The sequence below is a fragment of the Alosa sapidissima genome, chromosome 13 (genome assembly GCF_018492685.1).
Source record: "Alosa sapidissima isolate fAloSap1 chromosome 13, fAloSap1.pri, whole genome shotgun sequence".
Lineage (NCBI taxonomy): Eukaryota > Metazoa > Chordata > Actinopteri > Clupeiformes > Clupeidae > Alosa > Alosa sapidissima.
In genome coordinates, this window is record NC_055969.1 from 33,965,969 (window position 1) to 33,979,351 (window position 13,383).

At 47.3% G+C, this 13,383-nt stretch overlaps 1 protein-coding gene across 1 annotated transcript in view; it reads left to right on the top strand.

Moving 5' to 3' along the window:
* antxr1b (ANTXR cell adhesion molecule 1b) overlaps window positions 1-12,915 on the top strand; it is a 37,905-nt gene extending 24,990 nt beyond the window's left edge. The window contains 6 exon segments of the mRNA XM_042058843.1: window positions 1,123-1,164; window positions 2,907-3,002; window positions 3,479-3,646; window positions 7,727-7,807; window positions 12,266-12,592; window positions 12,594-12,915. Coding sequence (XP_041914777.1) covers window positions 1,123-1,164; window positions 2,907-3,002; window positions 3,479-3,646; window positions 7,727-7,807; window positions 12,266-12,592; window positions 12,594-12,650 — 771 coding nt within the window. The 3' untranslated portion in view covers window positions 12,651-12,915.
* The last annotated feature ends 468 nt before the right edge of the window (window positions 12,916-13,383 follow it).

Sequence of the window (13,383 nt, forward strand, 5' to 3'; positions counted from 1 at the left end):
TTAAGGTCCTGGGCTAGCAGGTTTGAGAGCTAGACAGTGGTAGCGTAACGGTTAAGGAGCTGGGCTAGCAGGTTTGAGAGTTACCCTGGTTAAAGGGAGGTCAAGGGGAGCAAGCACCAGCATACTACCTGCGGGTCCAGGCTCAAATCTGGCCAGAGGTCGCTTCTCTGTCCCACTCCACCCTGTCTCTCTCTCTGTCCCACTCCACCCTGTCTCTCTCTCCCACCCACTCACCTGTGTACTCTCCACCGTCTTGTCCACAAAGGCTCAAAAAGCTCACGAATAAATCTTTTTTGAAAAAGGAGAACAAAGGGCCACGCCGGCTGACTAGCTAATGGTCATGGTTGATTCTGTACGCTAACTAGCTAAATGATCTCTGGATCTCACACCCTGACTAGATAATGGTCCCTGGATCTCACACGCTGACTAGCTAATGGTCATGGATGATTCTGTACGCTAACTAGCTAATGGTCATGGATGATTCTGTACGCTAACTAGCTAATGGTCATGGATGATTCTGTACGCTAACTAGCTAATGGTCCCTGGATATCACATGCTAACTAGCTAAATGGTCTCTGGATGCAGAGTGATGGTTCGTTCGTGTCAATGCTCCCTTCTCTTCTCGGTCTTGGGTTTTCATTTTAGTATGTCTCTTAGCCTACTCTTGTACACTTTGCAGTGGTAATAACAGAAACGTAAACATAAAAGTCAAGCCCAAGTCTCTTGTCTGTTCTTGTCTATTTTAGTCTTGTATGTCTCACTTTTAGTCTTTGTTTGCGCAGATTCTACTTTGTCTTCTTTTCTCTTCTCTCCTCCCATCTCTTCTCCTCTTCCCCTCTTCTCTCCTCCCATCTCTTCTCCTCTTCCCCTCTCTTCCCCTCTTCTCTTCCCCTCTTCTCTTCTTTCCTCTTCCTTTCTCTTATCTTCTCTCTTCTTCTCTTCTCTCCTCCCCTCTTCTTTTCTCTTCTCTCCTCCCATCTCTTCTCCTCTTCCCTTCTTTCCTCTTCCTTTCTCTTATCTTCTCTCTTCTTCTCTTCTCTCCTCCCCTCTTCTCTAATTTCTGCTGTCTCCATCACAGGGCTGACTAGTGTGTTCTGTTTCTCCCTCTTTTGTTAAGAGCAGATCATTCACGAGGCCCCACCACCAGTTATGGAAGACAGTTCGGTAAGAAATGACACAACTCATCTGACTCTTCTGCCTTTTTTTGTTCCCCTATCTGTCAATGTCAGAACTCACCTTTTGTCTTGTGCTGAGAAGGCGGCCGCTCATTTTCCCTTTACGATATTATCCTGTCACTCTCCTTTGCTCGCAAAGCTGAAAAGGTTTTGGCAACTCAGGGCGAGAGTTAGAAAATAAAACTGTGCCCCATTACATAAGAGACAGGAAATGATCTGACAGGCAAGGTATTCATCAGAGCTGCTGGCAAAGTGATCGTCCGATTCGGCACAGCTGGAATTAGGACGGGCACAGCACAGCCACCATCATCAAAGCTGGAATAGCCAGAGAAGCAGAAAGGACCGGGTGGGCAAGCATTAAAGCTGGCACAGACAGTGATTAGAGCTTGTGTGTGTGTGTGTGTGTGTGTGTGTGTGTGTGTGCCCATCGGAGTCTGAGGGCTGTTGGCTGCAACAGACACCTCCTGACTACTGAAGCAGATGGAAAGGAAGGTTTCAGTTTTTCATTACGGAATTCCACAATGATGAAGCTATGTGCCGTTTTTCTCAGAAAAGCTTCAGGCTAAAAGAGAAAATCACAAGATCAGCTCTCTGCCTGTTTACAGACTTTCTTTCTCTCTCTCTCTCTCTCTCTCGCTTTCTTTCACCAAGTTCTACTCTCTTCATTGCCACAAAGTATAAAACAGGAAAAAACAGGAAATAAGCATCTGCATTTATACATATTTTAAATGCATTCAGTTGGAGCAAAACGTAATTTGCTTACGCACTCTTTTCACTTACATTCCTCCTCCATCAGCTCAGCTCTGCATGTACTTATATACGTATGTGTGTGTGTGTGTGTGTGTGTGTGTGTGTGTGTGTTATTGCACAAGCTTAACTCTTAATAACAGGGTCCTCCCGCCAGCCATCAGAAACGCTGCAAATCTCTGTGCTTCTGTGATCCAGCTCCAGTCTAACCTTTATTGCACAAGAGTAACCTCCAATAGCAGGACCTATAGGCCAGTGGTCTTGGACAGAGGCTCCAATAGCAGGACCTATAGGCCAGTGGTCTTGGACAGAGGCTCCAATAGCAGGACCTATAGGCCAGTGGTCTTGGACAGAGGCTCCAATAGCAGGACCTATAGGCCAGTGGTCTTGGACAGGGGCTTGTTTGTCAAAGCAGCTGTGTGTGTCTACTCTGTCTGACATGGATGGCATCCCACTGAACCTAGATGACCCAGAGGCTCAGACTCTGAGTCAAACCTTTGAACCTCACATCACAGAGCTTGACTTGATTTTTGGACTGTGTCTGTGTCTGCATCTGTGTGTGTGTTTGTAAAAGGAGAAATTACTTCCTTATTGGGTCCATTATTGAGGCTGCTTTTGTCAAACAGCAGGAAGCCTTTGTAGTGTAATGTCTAAAGCCTACAGTAGGAGATTTCAGATTTCGGGAGAGGTACGCTCAGTCACTTTGAACTCAACAGCCTGCTCTAATCTGCTATATCCTGCTCTAACCTGTTCTAGCAACCTGCTCTAGCCTGCTCTAACAGCCTGCTGCTCTAACATTTTATATTACATAGCTGCATTTTTTAAGCTCCAAAACTATATTGGTACTCTCTCTTTCTTCACCCTCTCTCTCTCTCTCTCTTTCTCTACATTGCCCTCATCTCTCTCTTTCTTCTCTCTCTCTCTTTCTCCACCCTCTCTCTCTCTCTCCATCATTCCCTGCCTCCTCCTCTGCCCCTCGGTCAGGATGATGAAGACGGTGCCTACCCCAAAAAGAACTGGCCCACAGTGGACGCGTCTTATTATGGAGGACGAGGGGTTGGTGGCATTAAACGAATGGAGGTGAGATTTAACACCACAACTTACAGTTTCTCACACAAACAAACACACACACACACACACCACACACACACACACACACACACACACACACACACACAAACATACACACACAGACACAGACACAGACATAGACATAGACATAGACAGAGATAAATTAATATTCAATTAATATTAATTAACATTTTATTATTAATTAATATTCTCTCTCACACCACACACACACACACACACACAGACACAGACACAGACATAGACAGATAAATTAATATTCAATTAATATTAATTAACATTTTATTATTAATTAATATTCTCTCTCTCACACACACACACACAAACACACACACACACACACACACACACACACACATATATTCCATTGTCATGTTTCATTTCTTTAATTTCATGCAAATTCACTGTCACTGTCACTGTCTCTCTCTCTCTCACACACACACACACACACACACACTCTCGGACAGGTGCGCTGGGGAGATAAGGGCTCAACTGAGGAAGGAGCGAAGCTGGAGTTGGCGAAGAATGCCCGCGTGAAGCTGCCAGAGCAGGAGTACGAGTACCCCCCCACCCGCACCCTCAACAACGGCCGCCGCAAGCCAATCGGCTCGCACAAATGGTACTCGCCAATCAAGGTATGTGTTCCTCCTTGCTTGGAACATTACACACACAAAAAACACATACGGACACACACACACACACACACTCAAGGTGTGTGTACCTCCACACAATATGAATTGAATTCCCAGTGGATTGGTAACATTTAGGGGTCGGGCATTAGTGAGCTTAAAAGTAGGAATGATATTATTATGACCACCGCGCAGCGGCGCGGCGCTCATATACATGTAGGTTTAGTCAGATTTTTTTTTTTTCTTTTTCGCATGTCAAATTTCCGTCAAGGGTTCCCGGGACACTGTAAGACCGGGGTACACAAAACTTGGTGGGCTCTGTAGCCCCCCCTGCTGGACTGGACCCCCCGAAAGGAGGGTAGGGCCTAGGATGACCAATTTTTTGCGTATGTTTGCCTCCAGGGGTCATGTAAACCCATTCCATATGCACACATGTGCATAAACAGATACACACGCACACACATACATTCACAGTTATCCTACGTATGACACATACTCACACTGTAGACATATATACGCATGCATGCACATGCACACACACAGGCACATAAACAGGCAAACACACACATGCACGCACACACACCCACCCACACACACATAAACATAAACATGTACACGCACACATGCACACAATTCAAGAATTTCTTAGAATTATGAACAGGCAAGATGGGGGTGGGGTTGTATAAAATGTATATTACATGTGAAATCTATGAACTAATCATGTTTTGGTACTTGTTGTCTAGCAGATACCAGTGAGAATTGAGTGTGCATAATGCAATTCAGTGAGACAGTTAGAATCATATATGCCTTTCAGCGTGACTTATTTTTGTGGAAAACATGTGCTGGACTGGGCGGCAGTCATATTTTGTACCGCTCCGAGGCACATCTAGTTGTTTGTACATCTAGTTGTGTGCCAATGGGTTAGCAAAGCCATAGTTTTGGTGAACGGACATGCAGATCATCCCCTCATTCATTTGTTTGCGGAACAGCCCATGTTGTGCGTAAAACAGCCCATGTTGTGCGAAAAACAGCCCATGTTGTGTGTAAAAAAGCCCATGTTGTGTGTAAAACAGCCCATGTTGTGTGTAGATCACAAAATGGGAAAGGGCTTCTCTACACACTGGACACACAGATCGACACACAGATGGATATTCATTTCTTAATTCTTGGTTGACAAGCATGCCTCAAGCGCTTTATTGTTATTCTCTTCTTATCATAAGAAGACCGTGCAACCAGGCAACCAGTTGGGCATATTTGGTGGAGGGCACAAAGGCCACATGTCAGGGCACTAAGGCCAACATTAACTATACAGTAGTAGGCTATAAAAATGATCAAAGTTGTATTTAGCCTATTCACTGCAGTAGACCTGCATCACAGTATGAAACATTACAAAAAAATGAAACATGACACATTACATATAACTGTAAATCATCTGATCATCTAATATTTGCAGATATCTAGGCTATATTTAACATTTATTTGATATTTGGTCTGTTATGAAATCATGTATTGAACAATTTAAGCACAGCTCAGCTTTAAGAAAGTCAAATAGCCTAGATGCATGCTTAGCATTTTGTGATCATTAAGGCTACTTTCACAAACTCTTAGTCAGCTGTCCTCTGATTTACCGATATCTAGGCGATATTTGTAATATTTATTTAGTATTTGGCCCGTTATAAAATAATGTGGAACAAACAAACACAGTGTAAAACTTAAAGCCCAAATTTGGAGACATCCATGTATGTTGAAATTTACTGCAAATTAAAAACGGGATTACTCTGGAACGGCTAACTGTACAGGGGACTGCTTTACACCTTTGTGTTCGGTAAGGTCTGCTGTTTATTCTGATATATGGTTTGTCATGTGTTAAACGAGGGGTTCGTGAAGTATTCCGCCGAGATGAATGGGTAGGGAGATGGACGCAAAACCTTCAGTAGAATTTATGATTAAATTGAATGATATTATTTACTTTTCTCGCGAACCGTTCACCACAGCAATTAGCGGCTGACATCGTTTAAAAGCTGAGAAAAAGCTCTTTACTTGTGATGTCTGTGTGATGGGTAGGCTACTTAGTTCAACTTAGAAGAATGGGTGAATTTGGATGCACTTTCTTTCTTGCGCTAACTTTCTCCACTGCGTAATTTGCGCTGTGAATGCTAAGATTGTTTTGACAGGCCATAGGCTAAATATATATCGCTATTAGTAGGACGCAAAGCAGAATATTGAAAGAAGGGGGCACCAAGGCCACCGTGGCCTGTAAACCTCTGATTCTCAAAGGGGCGTCACGGCCAACGCAAGGGGCCGCCGTGAAATTCCTACCCTGCGTGCAACATCTGGCGAAGCTCAAGTGTAGCCTTATTGTTATGCTCTCCTTATCATAAGAGACCACACCGTGCAACATCTGGCGAAGTTCAAGCGTAGCCTTATTGTTATGCTCTCCTTATCATAAGAGACCACACCGCGCCAGTGCTATGACATGGCTTTGCAAGCTCCGATCTGGCCAGACATGATCCACCTGTGCAGCATGCTTTGCCTGAGAGGTCACTAAATATGCAATCTCACACACAAGAATAGCACGCTTCTGGGCCACCACTGCTGCCACACACACACACACACCAGTGATACTACCAATACGTATGTGCAGGGAGATGAGTGTGATGTGATTGGTGGTGTGTGTTATACTGTTGGATGATGTAATGGAAATTTGATGGCACTGTGGTTTGTGTGTGTGTGTGTGTGTGTGTGCGTGTGTGTGTGTATATGTGTGTGTGTGTGATGTGTGTGTATGTGTGCGTGCACGCGTGTGTTTGTGTGTGCACCACTGCCTTGCTATGCTCAGGCATGGGTTAATGCATTGTTTCATAACGTCCCAGTCAGCTGGAGAAGGTAATCTGAACCAGACGTGCGCTAGGCTGACCCCCCCACAAAGGGCGCCTCTCACAACAAAACAAAATTCTTTCACTTTTTGTCCTCCCTCCCTCTCTCCTCTTCTCTTTCTCTCTCTCTCTTTCCCTCCCTCTCTCCTCTTCTCTTTCTCTCTCTCTCTTTCCCTCCCTCTCTCCTCTTCACTCTCTCTCTCTCTCCCTCTCTCTCTCTCTCTCCCCCTCCTCTCTCTCACTCACTCTTTCTCTTCAGTGGATGTGTACACGTGGCATCACACTTTCTGGTGCTTTCATGCGTCACAAAACTTAAGTATGTTGAAATCCTCGTCTAGTGCCACCGCTGTACTGAGAGGAAAAGTCATTAACACAACGCACCCGCATGCAAGCACACACACATGCACGCACTCACACACACACACGCACACATACACACGCATGCACACACACATACACATGCACGCACGCATACATGCACGCACTCACACACACACACACACACACACAAACACACACACACACACACACACACACACACACACACACACACACACACACACACACACACCGCAGCTCGGATACCAGTGGGGTTTCAGTAAAAATAGCTGCTCGTTCACACCATACGTCGGTGTTTAGAGTGGCTGGACTGGTCATCTGTCCAATTAATAATAACGCCAAGGCACACCAAAGGTCCAATGAAAACACCAAGGCACACCAAAGGTCAGACGAAAACGCCAAGGCACACCAAAGGTCAGACGAAAACGCCAAGGCACCTATGATTACTGATTTTGATGAATGTCACACACATTATTATAATTACCAGGGGTGTTCATTCTTACACGCCCCTATGTTTTCTATACAGTGATAATGAGGAGAGTGCAAAAGAAAGGCAAGTTATTACGATGCTATTCACAGATTCAGAAAGGCTATTTTATTCTGTTACTTGACAAGGGAAAAGGGTGCTGTCAAAGTTGGGAGAGTGAACTACTGTGGCGAGCTTGCCTTGTGGGGCAGTTCTTCCCGCAACATGAAATCTGATGACTGAAAATGAAGTCTGTCCTCACACTCTCACTCTGTTCCTTACTACCCTGCACATGGACAAAGAAGTGGGAAAACCAGGAGGTGCGTCAGAGAACCAGAGAAAGGATGCTGTTAAGAATGTGAACGTGTGTGTGTTTGTGTCTTATGGGCATGCCATTTTTTGCAGGGTAAGATCGACGCTCTCTGGGTTTGGCTAAGAAGAGGCTATGACAGAGTGTCAGTGATGAGACCACAGCCTGGGGAGAAGGTAAGAGCAAAGATCCTCCACTTCAACCCTTCAAAGAAAAGAGAGGACGAGAGGCTGCTATGACTGATCTGAAATCAATTCCTCATTCTTCGGCTGATAGTCCAACCCAATCTCCTGTTGCTGTGCAGACAGTCTCCATAGTCCCCGCCCGGTCTGGGCCTCTCCTCCTCCTCCTCCTTCTCTTCCTCCTCCTCCACCTCTTCTTCCTCCTCCTCCTCATCTTCCTCATCACCCTCCTCTTTCTCCTCCTCCTCCACCTCTTCTTCCTCCTCCTCCCACTCCTCTTGTTTATCTTTCTTCTCATCTCATTCTGTCTGTATGGACAACTCCACCCGTCATTTGGGTTAGTTTGCAGTCCATCTCTATTTCAAAAAAGAAATAACAACAATTACAATGATAAATCTCACAGTGTTAGTTTGCAGTCCATCTCTATTTCAAAAAATAATAACAATGATGAATCTCGCTTACAGTGTTTCTCTCATTATCCTACATGGACTCTCTCTCTTTCTCTCACAAACACACACACACACACACACACACATTGGTCGCTGGTTACTGCCTCATACCATCCAGTCACTATAAATAACATCACAGCCACAACACACACACACACACACAGCCAGGAATCTTTGTGGGTTTCACAGCACATCAGCTTGAGGGACACAATAAGGCACACAATGGCTGTTGTTTATTGACAATGGAAAAGTAGATTCATCCCAAAGGCAGGAAAGCAGGCGACCCGTTGGCACGTCTCACCGTCTGACGTCTGAGCTCAGATACAGATGGAGAGAACAGGGGAGGAGGAGAAGGAGGAGGGTGGGGGGAGAAGAGGAGGAGGAAGAGGAGGAGGGTGGGGGGAGAAGAGGGGAGGAGAATAGGGGAGGAGGGTGGGGGGAGAGGAGGAGGAGAGGGGAGGAGGAGGAGGGTGGGGGGAGAGGAGGAGGAGAGGGGAGGAGGAGAGGAGCAGGAGAGGGGAGGAGGAGGAGGGTGGGGGGAGAGGAGAAGGGGAGGAGGAGGAGAGGGGAGGAGGGTGGGGGGAGAGGAGGAGGAGAGGGGAGGAGGAGGAGAGGGGAGGAGGAGGAGGAGGGTGGGGGAGAGGAGGAGGAGGAGAGGGGAGGAGGAGGAAGAGAGGAGAGGGGAGGAGGAGGAGGGTGGGGGAGAGGAGGAGGAGAGGGAGAGGGGAGGAGGAGAGGAGAGGGGAGGAGGAGGAGAGGGGAGGAGGAGGAGGAGAAGGGTGGGGGAGAGGAGGAGGAGAGGGGAGGAGGAGGAGAGGGGAGGGAGAGGAGGAAGAGAGGAGAGGGGAGGAGGAGGAGAGGGGAGGAGGACAGGGCAGGACGACTGCCGGCTTTACTGCTGTTTCTTGGGTCAGTTTGCCTCCCCTGCTCTCCCCGTTATGCCCTCCTCCCTCATGGTGTTTCTGAGCTGCTGAGACTCTTTAGTTTGCATCAGTTTGACGCCTAACGCTGCCAAAGTGGCACCGCACACGCGCCGTCCCTGGTTGTCTGCCTCCCAGCATGCAGTTTGTGGAGAATGTGTGCCCTTTCTGTCTCCAAATCCCCCAGCATGCACTTTGTGGAGAATGTGTACCCTTTCTGCCTCCAAATCTCCCAGCATGCACTTTGTGGAGAATGTGTACCCTTTCTGCCTCCAAATCCTTCCCACAATCCCCCTGTCCCACATTTCAAAGCCAGTGGAAAATCTCTTGCTTTGGAGAGAGAGCTGGCATTAAACATCAGCTGCTTTTAATAAGGGCACGCCGACAGATGGAGAGAGAGAAAGAGAGAGAGAGAGAGCAACAGAGGTGAAAGGAGAGAAAGAGTAAGAAGGAGACAGAGGTGGAGGTAGAGAAAGAGAGAGAAGACAGTGGTGGAGGTAGAGAAAGAGATAGATGAGGAAACAGTGGTGAAGGTAGAGAGAGAGGTTAAAAACACTTTGTAACACTTTAAAAACACTGTCTTGAAACACTAATCAAGCCTTTCCATGACGGCACATAAGGCTGTATGTGAAAGAAGTTATGGCTGTAGAGGAAGTATGGACAGAGACAGAAGGAGACAGTGGGAGAGAAAAAGACAGAAAGAGAGAGAGAAAGAGAGAAAGAGAGAGAGCGGGAGGAAGATAGAGAGAGACACAGGTAGTGGCAGAGAGGGGTGGTGGTAGTGTAGTGGTTAAGGAGCTGGTCTAGCATGCAGTAGTGTGTGTGTGTGTGTGTGTGTGTGTGTGGGGGGGGGGGGGGGGGGGGGCAGTGGTAGTGTAGTGGTTAAGGAGCTGGTCTAGTGTGCAGTAGTGTGTGTGTGTGTGGGGGGGGGCAGTGGTAGTGTAGTGGTTAAGGAGCTGGTCTAGCATGCAGTAGTGTGTGTGTGTGTGGGGCAGTGGTAGTGTAGTGGTTAAGGAGCTGGTCTAGCATGCAGTAGTGTGTGTGTGTGTGGGGCAGTGGTAGTGTAGTGGTTAAGGAGCTGGTCTAGTGTGCAGTAGTGTGTGTGTGTGGGTGTGTGGGGGCAGTGGTAGTGCATTGGTTAAGGAGCTGGGCTAGCGTGCAGTAGTGTGTGTGTGTGTGTGTGTGGGTCGGTGGTGGTATAGTGGTTAAGGAGCTGGGCTAGCGTGTAGTAGCCTGAAATGGATGTGTGTATTAGCGAGTGTACGGTCCATGATGATCGGTGATAGTGGTGATGCTGGACAGTGCGGTACGGTCCTCTCTGCATGGCGACTCTGAGGCCCACAGCCACACTGAACACTCACGTTGCCTCCACCTCCTGGAATGTGCTCTCCTGTCTGCTAAAGACATTAAGGCTCAGGGCCGGGCTAGCCTAGCCTGCACCCCCTCCCCTGGGCTAGCCGAGCACAGACACAGGGATGTACTTAAGAGAAAGAGAGAAAAGGAAACAGACAGAGCAGCCAGTGTCAAGAGGAAGGGGGGATGTTTTTCCCCACAACAGAAAAGATTTATAATCCCAATGAGATCGCAATTTATAACGTGTCAGCTGTAAACTACTACTAAACAGAGGCCCTACTTACTGCCTACTGTGCTCTTGAAGAGGACGCCACACTGCGTCTGAGCTCAACCACAATTATGAAACTCATCGTCGGAAAATTCTGACTGACATCGGTGCAAGATTTATTGTTTGTCTGCATTTAACCCACTTACTAACCAGTGGACTTCTAGTAAAATGATGGATGTAATGGTTTGTGTACTAGTGCAGTGGTTCTCAGTTGGGTCCATTACCCATGCCTAAGGGGTCCATGAAATAATTAGCTTTGAATGACAAAGTTGTGCTTTATCACAAAAAAAATCCCTATCACGATGATGTGATGATCTAGGTGTGGTGATGTAGATGATGATCCTTTGCTGTTTAGCTTGGCTTATTTGCCAGCAAGCTAGCTGATAATCGTGGAGAAATGTTAGTCAGTCCATATCAGTGTTGTAGTACTTGAGTCCAGGACTCGGACTCGAGTCCGAGTCATGAGCTAAATTTAGAGACTCGTGACTCGACTTGGACTTGAGCACTGAATGACTCGAACTTGGACTCGGACTCGTACATTCAGACCATGCAAACTCGGAAATTGAGACGAGGACTCGCCTTTTTTTTATTGTCATTAGGCATTAGGCTTTTTTTTAATGACTTGGACTTGACTCGGACTTGAATACTGTAGACTCGAACCTGGACTCAGACTCAAGGCATAGTGACTTGACTACAACACTGGTCCATATTGTACTAACCAGTGGACTTCTAGTCAGTGGACGGACATGATGTTTAGCATATTAGTGGACTCCTGGTAAATAGACAGTAATGGCTACTGCACTGGTGAAGTGCTGGTTAGTGGACAGTGGGGGCAAGTGTGGAAGCGGACAAGTCAGTAGATGGCAATGGGTAGTGGACTAGTGGGCTTCTGGTTAATGAGTAGCTAGTGGACTAGTGGGCTTCTGGTTAATGAGTAGCTAGTGGACTAGTGGGCTTCTGGTTAATGAGTAGCTAGTGGACTAGTGGGCTTCTGGTTAATGAGTAGCTAGTGGACTAGTGGGCTTCTGGTTAATGAGTAGCTAGTGGACTTGTGGGCTTCTGGTTAATGAGTAGATAGTGGACTAGTGGGCTTCTGGTTAATGAGTAGCTAGTGGACTAGTGGGCTTCTGGTTAATGAGTAGCTAGTGGACTAGTGGGCTTCTGGTTAATGAGTAGATAGTGGACTAGTGGGCTTCTGGTTAATGAGTAGCTAGTGAACTAGTAGGCTTCTGGTTAATAAGTAGCTAGTGGACTAGTAGACTTCTGGTTAATGGACAGTAATGGCTAGTGCTCTAGTGGACTACTTGTTAATGGATAATAATGGCTAGTACACCAGTGAACACCTGTACACTAGATGGCAATGGCTAGTGTACTAGTAGGTTCTGGTTAATGGGTAGGAGATGTAGGTTCTGGTTAATGGGTAGAAGATGTTGACCTGTCTCCTCTTTGTGTTCTCTTGCAGGGTCGCTGCATCAGTTTCAGCAGGGTGAAGAGCTACCCTCCACCTCGCTATCCGGTGGTCTACAACCACCCCTCCACCCCGGTCTACACCCTCCCCCACGCCTACAGCCCCCCTGCCCCCCAGGGCAAGCTGCCCCCAAGCCCCTGCACCCCACCGACGCCCACTTCCACCCTCCCCCCCTTGCCCTCCACGCCTCCCCCAAACACCATCACCCCACCCCCTTACACACCTCCACCAATCAGAGAGCTCCCTCCCACCTCGGCCTGCCTTCCCCCGCCCCCAGCACCGCCGTCGCCAATCGGAAGCCTGCCGCCCCCCCCCTCAGGTTTCCCCCCCTGGCAGAGCCCCTCCCCCTACCCGCCCCCCACCTCGCCCGTCTTGCTGATCTGCGGCCGTGTGCCTGCAAACGAGAGCTGGCATGGACTGGGCTGAGTGGGCATTTCAGATGATGATGATGATGATGATGATGATGGCTCTCAAACCTCAAACCACTATCAGCACATGTGGAGGACTGTGAGCCAATGCAGCCATCAGTACTAGCAATGTATTCTCTCTCTCTATCTGTCTGATCTGTCCATCTATCTATCTCTATTTTTCTATCTATATTCTTCTTTTTATCTTGTTTTTTTCTTTCACTGTTTTCCTTGTCACTCTTTTTTTCACTCTCTCAGTTTCTCTCTTCCTCTCTTGCACTCCGTCTATCTTTCTCTCCCTCTGTCTCTCTCTGAAGAATAGACTCGCATGCATTTGCAGATCTGTGCACATTTGATTGATGACATTTTGCTCAGTATGATATATTATCATGCGTATGTTTTTGATGCTTGGTGGCACAGCAGTTTCCCACATGCCAAGGGCAACACAAGGACAAAGGTTACCTGCTTGTAACTTGAATATATTTTTCAAAAGGTATAGAAAGGATGCAGAAATAGCTAAAGCTGTGGCAATGTTAGCAGAGTAAGGGCATTTCAAGCTGAAAAAGAAGAGTGTGGCTGGTTAGCTTTTTGCTTACGTTCATCACAGGTGTTGGACCGCACAGTGCCTTTGGGTGTGTCACATGGCTATGAATGGCCTTGGAGGTGGCCGAGAGAGTGATGACGACCTATGCACTAGCTTCTCTT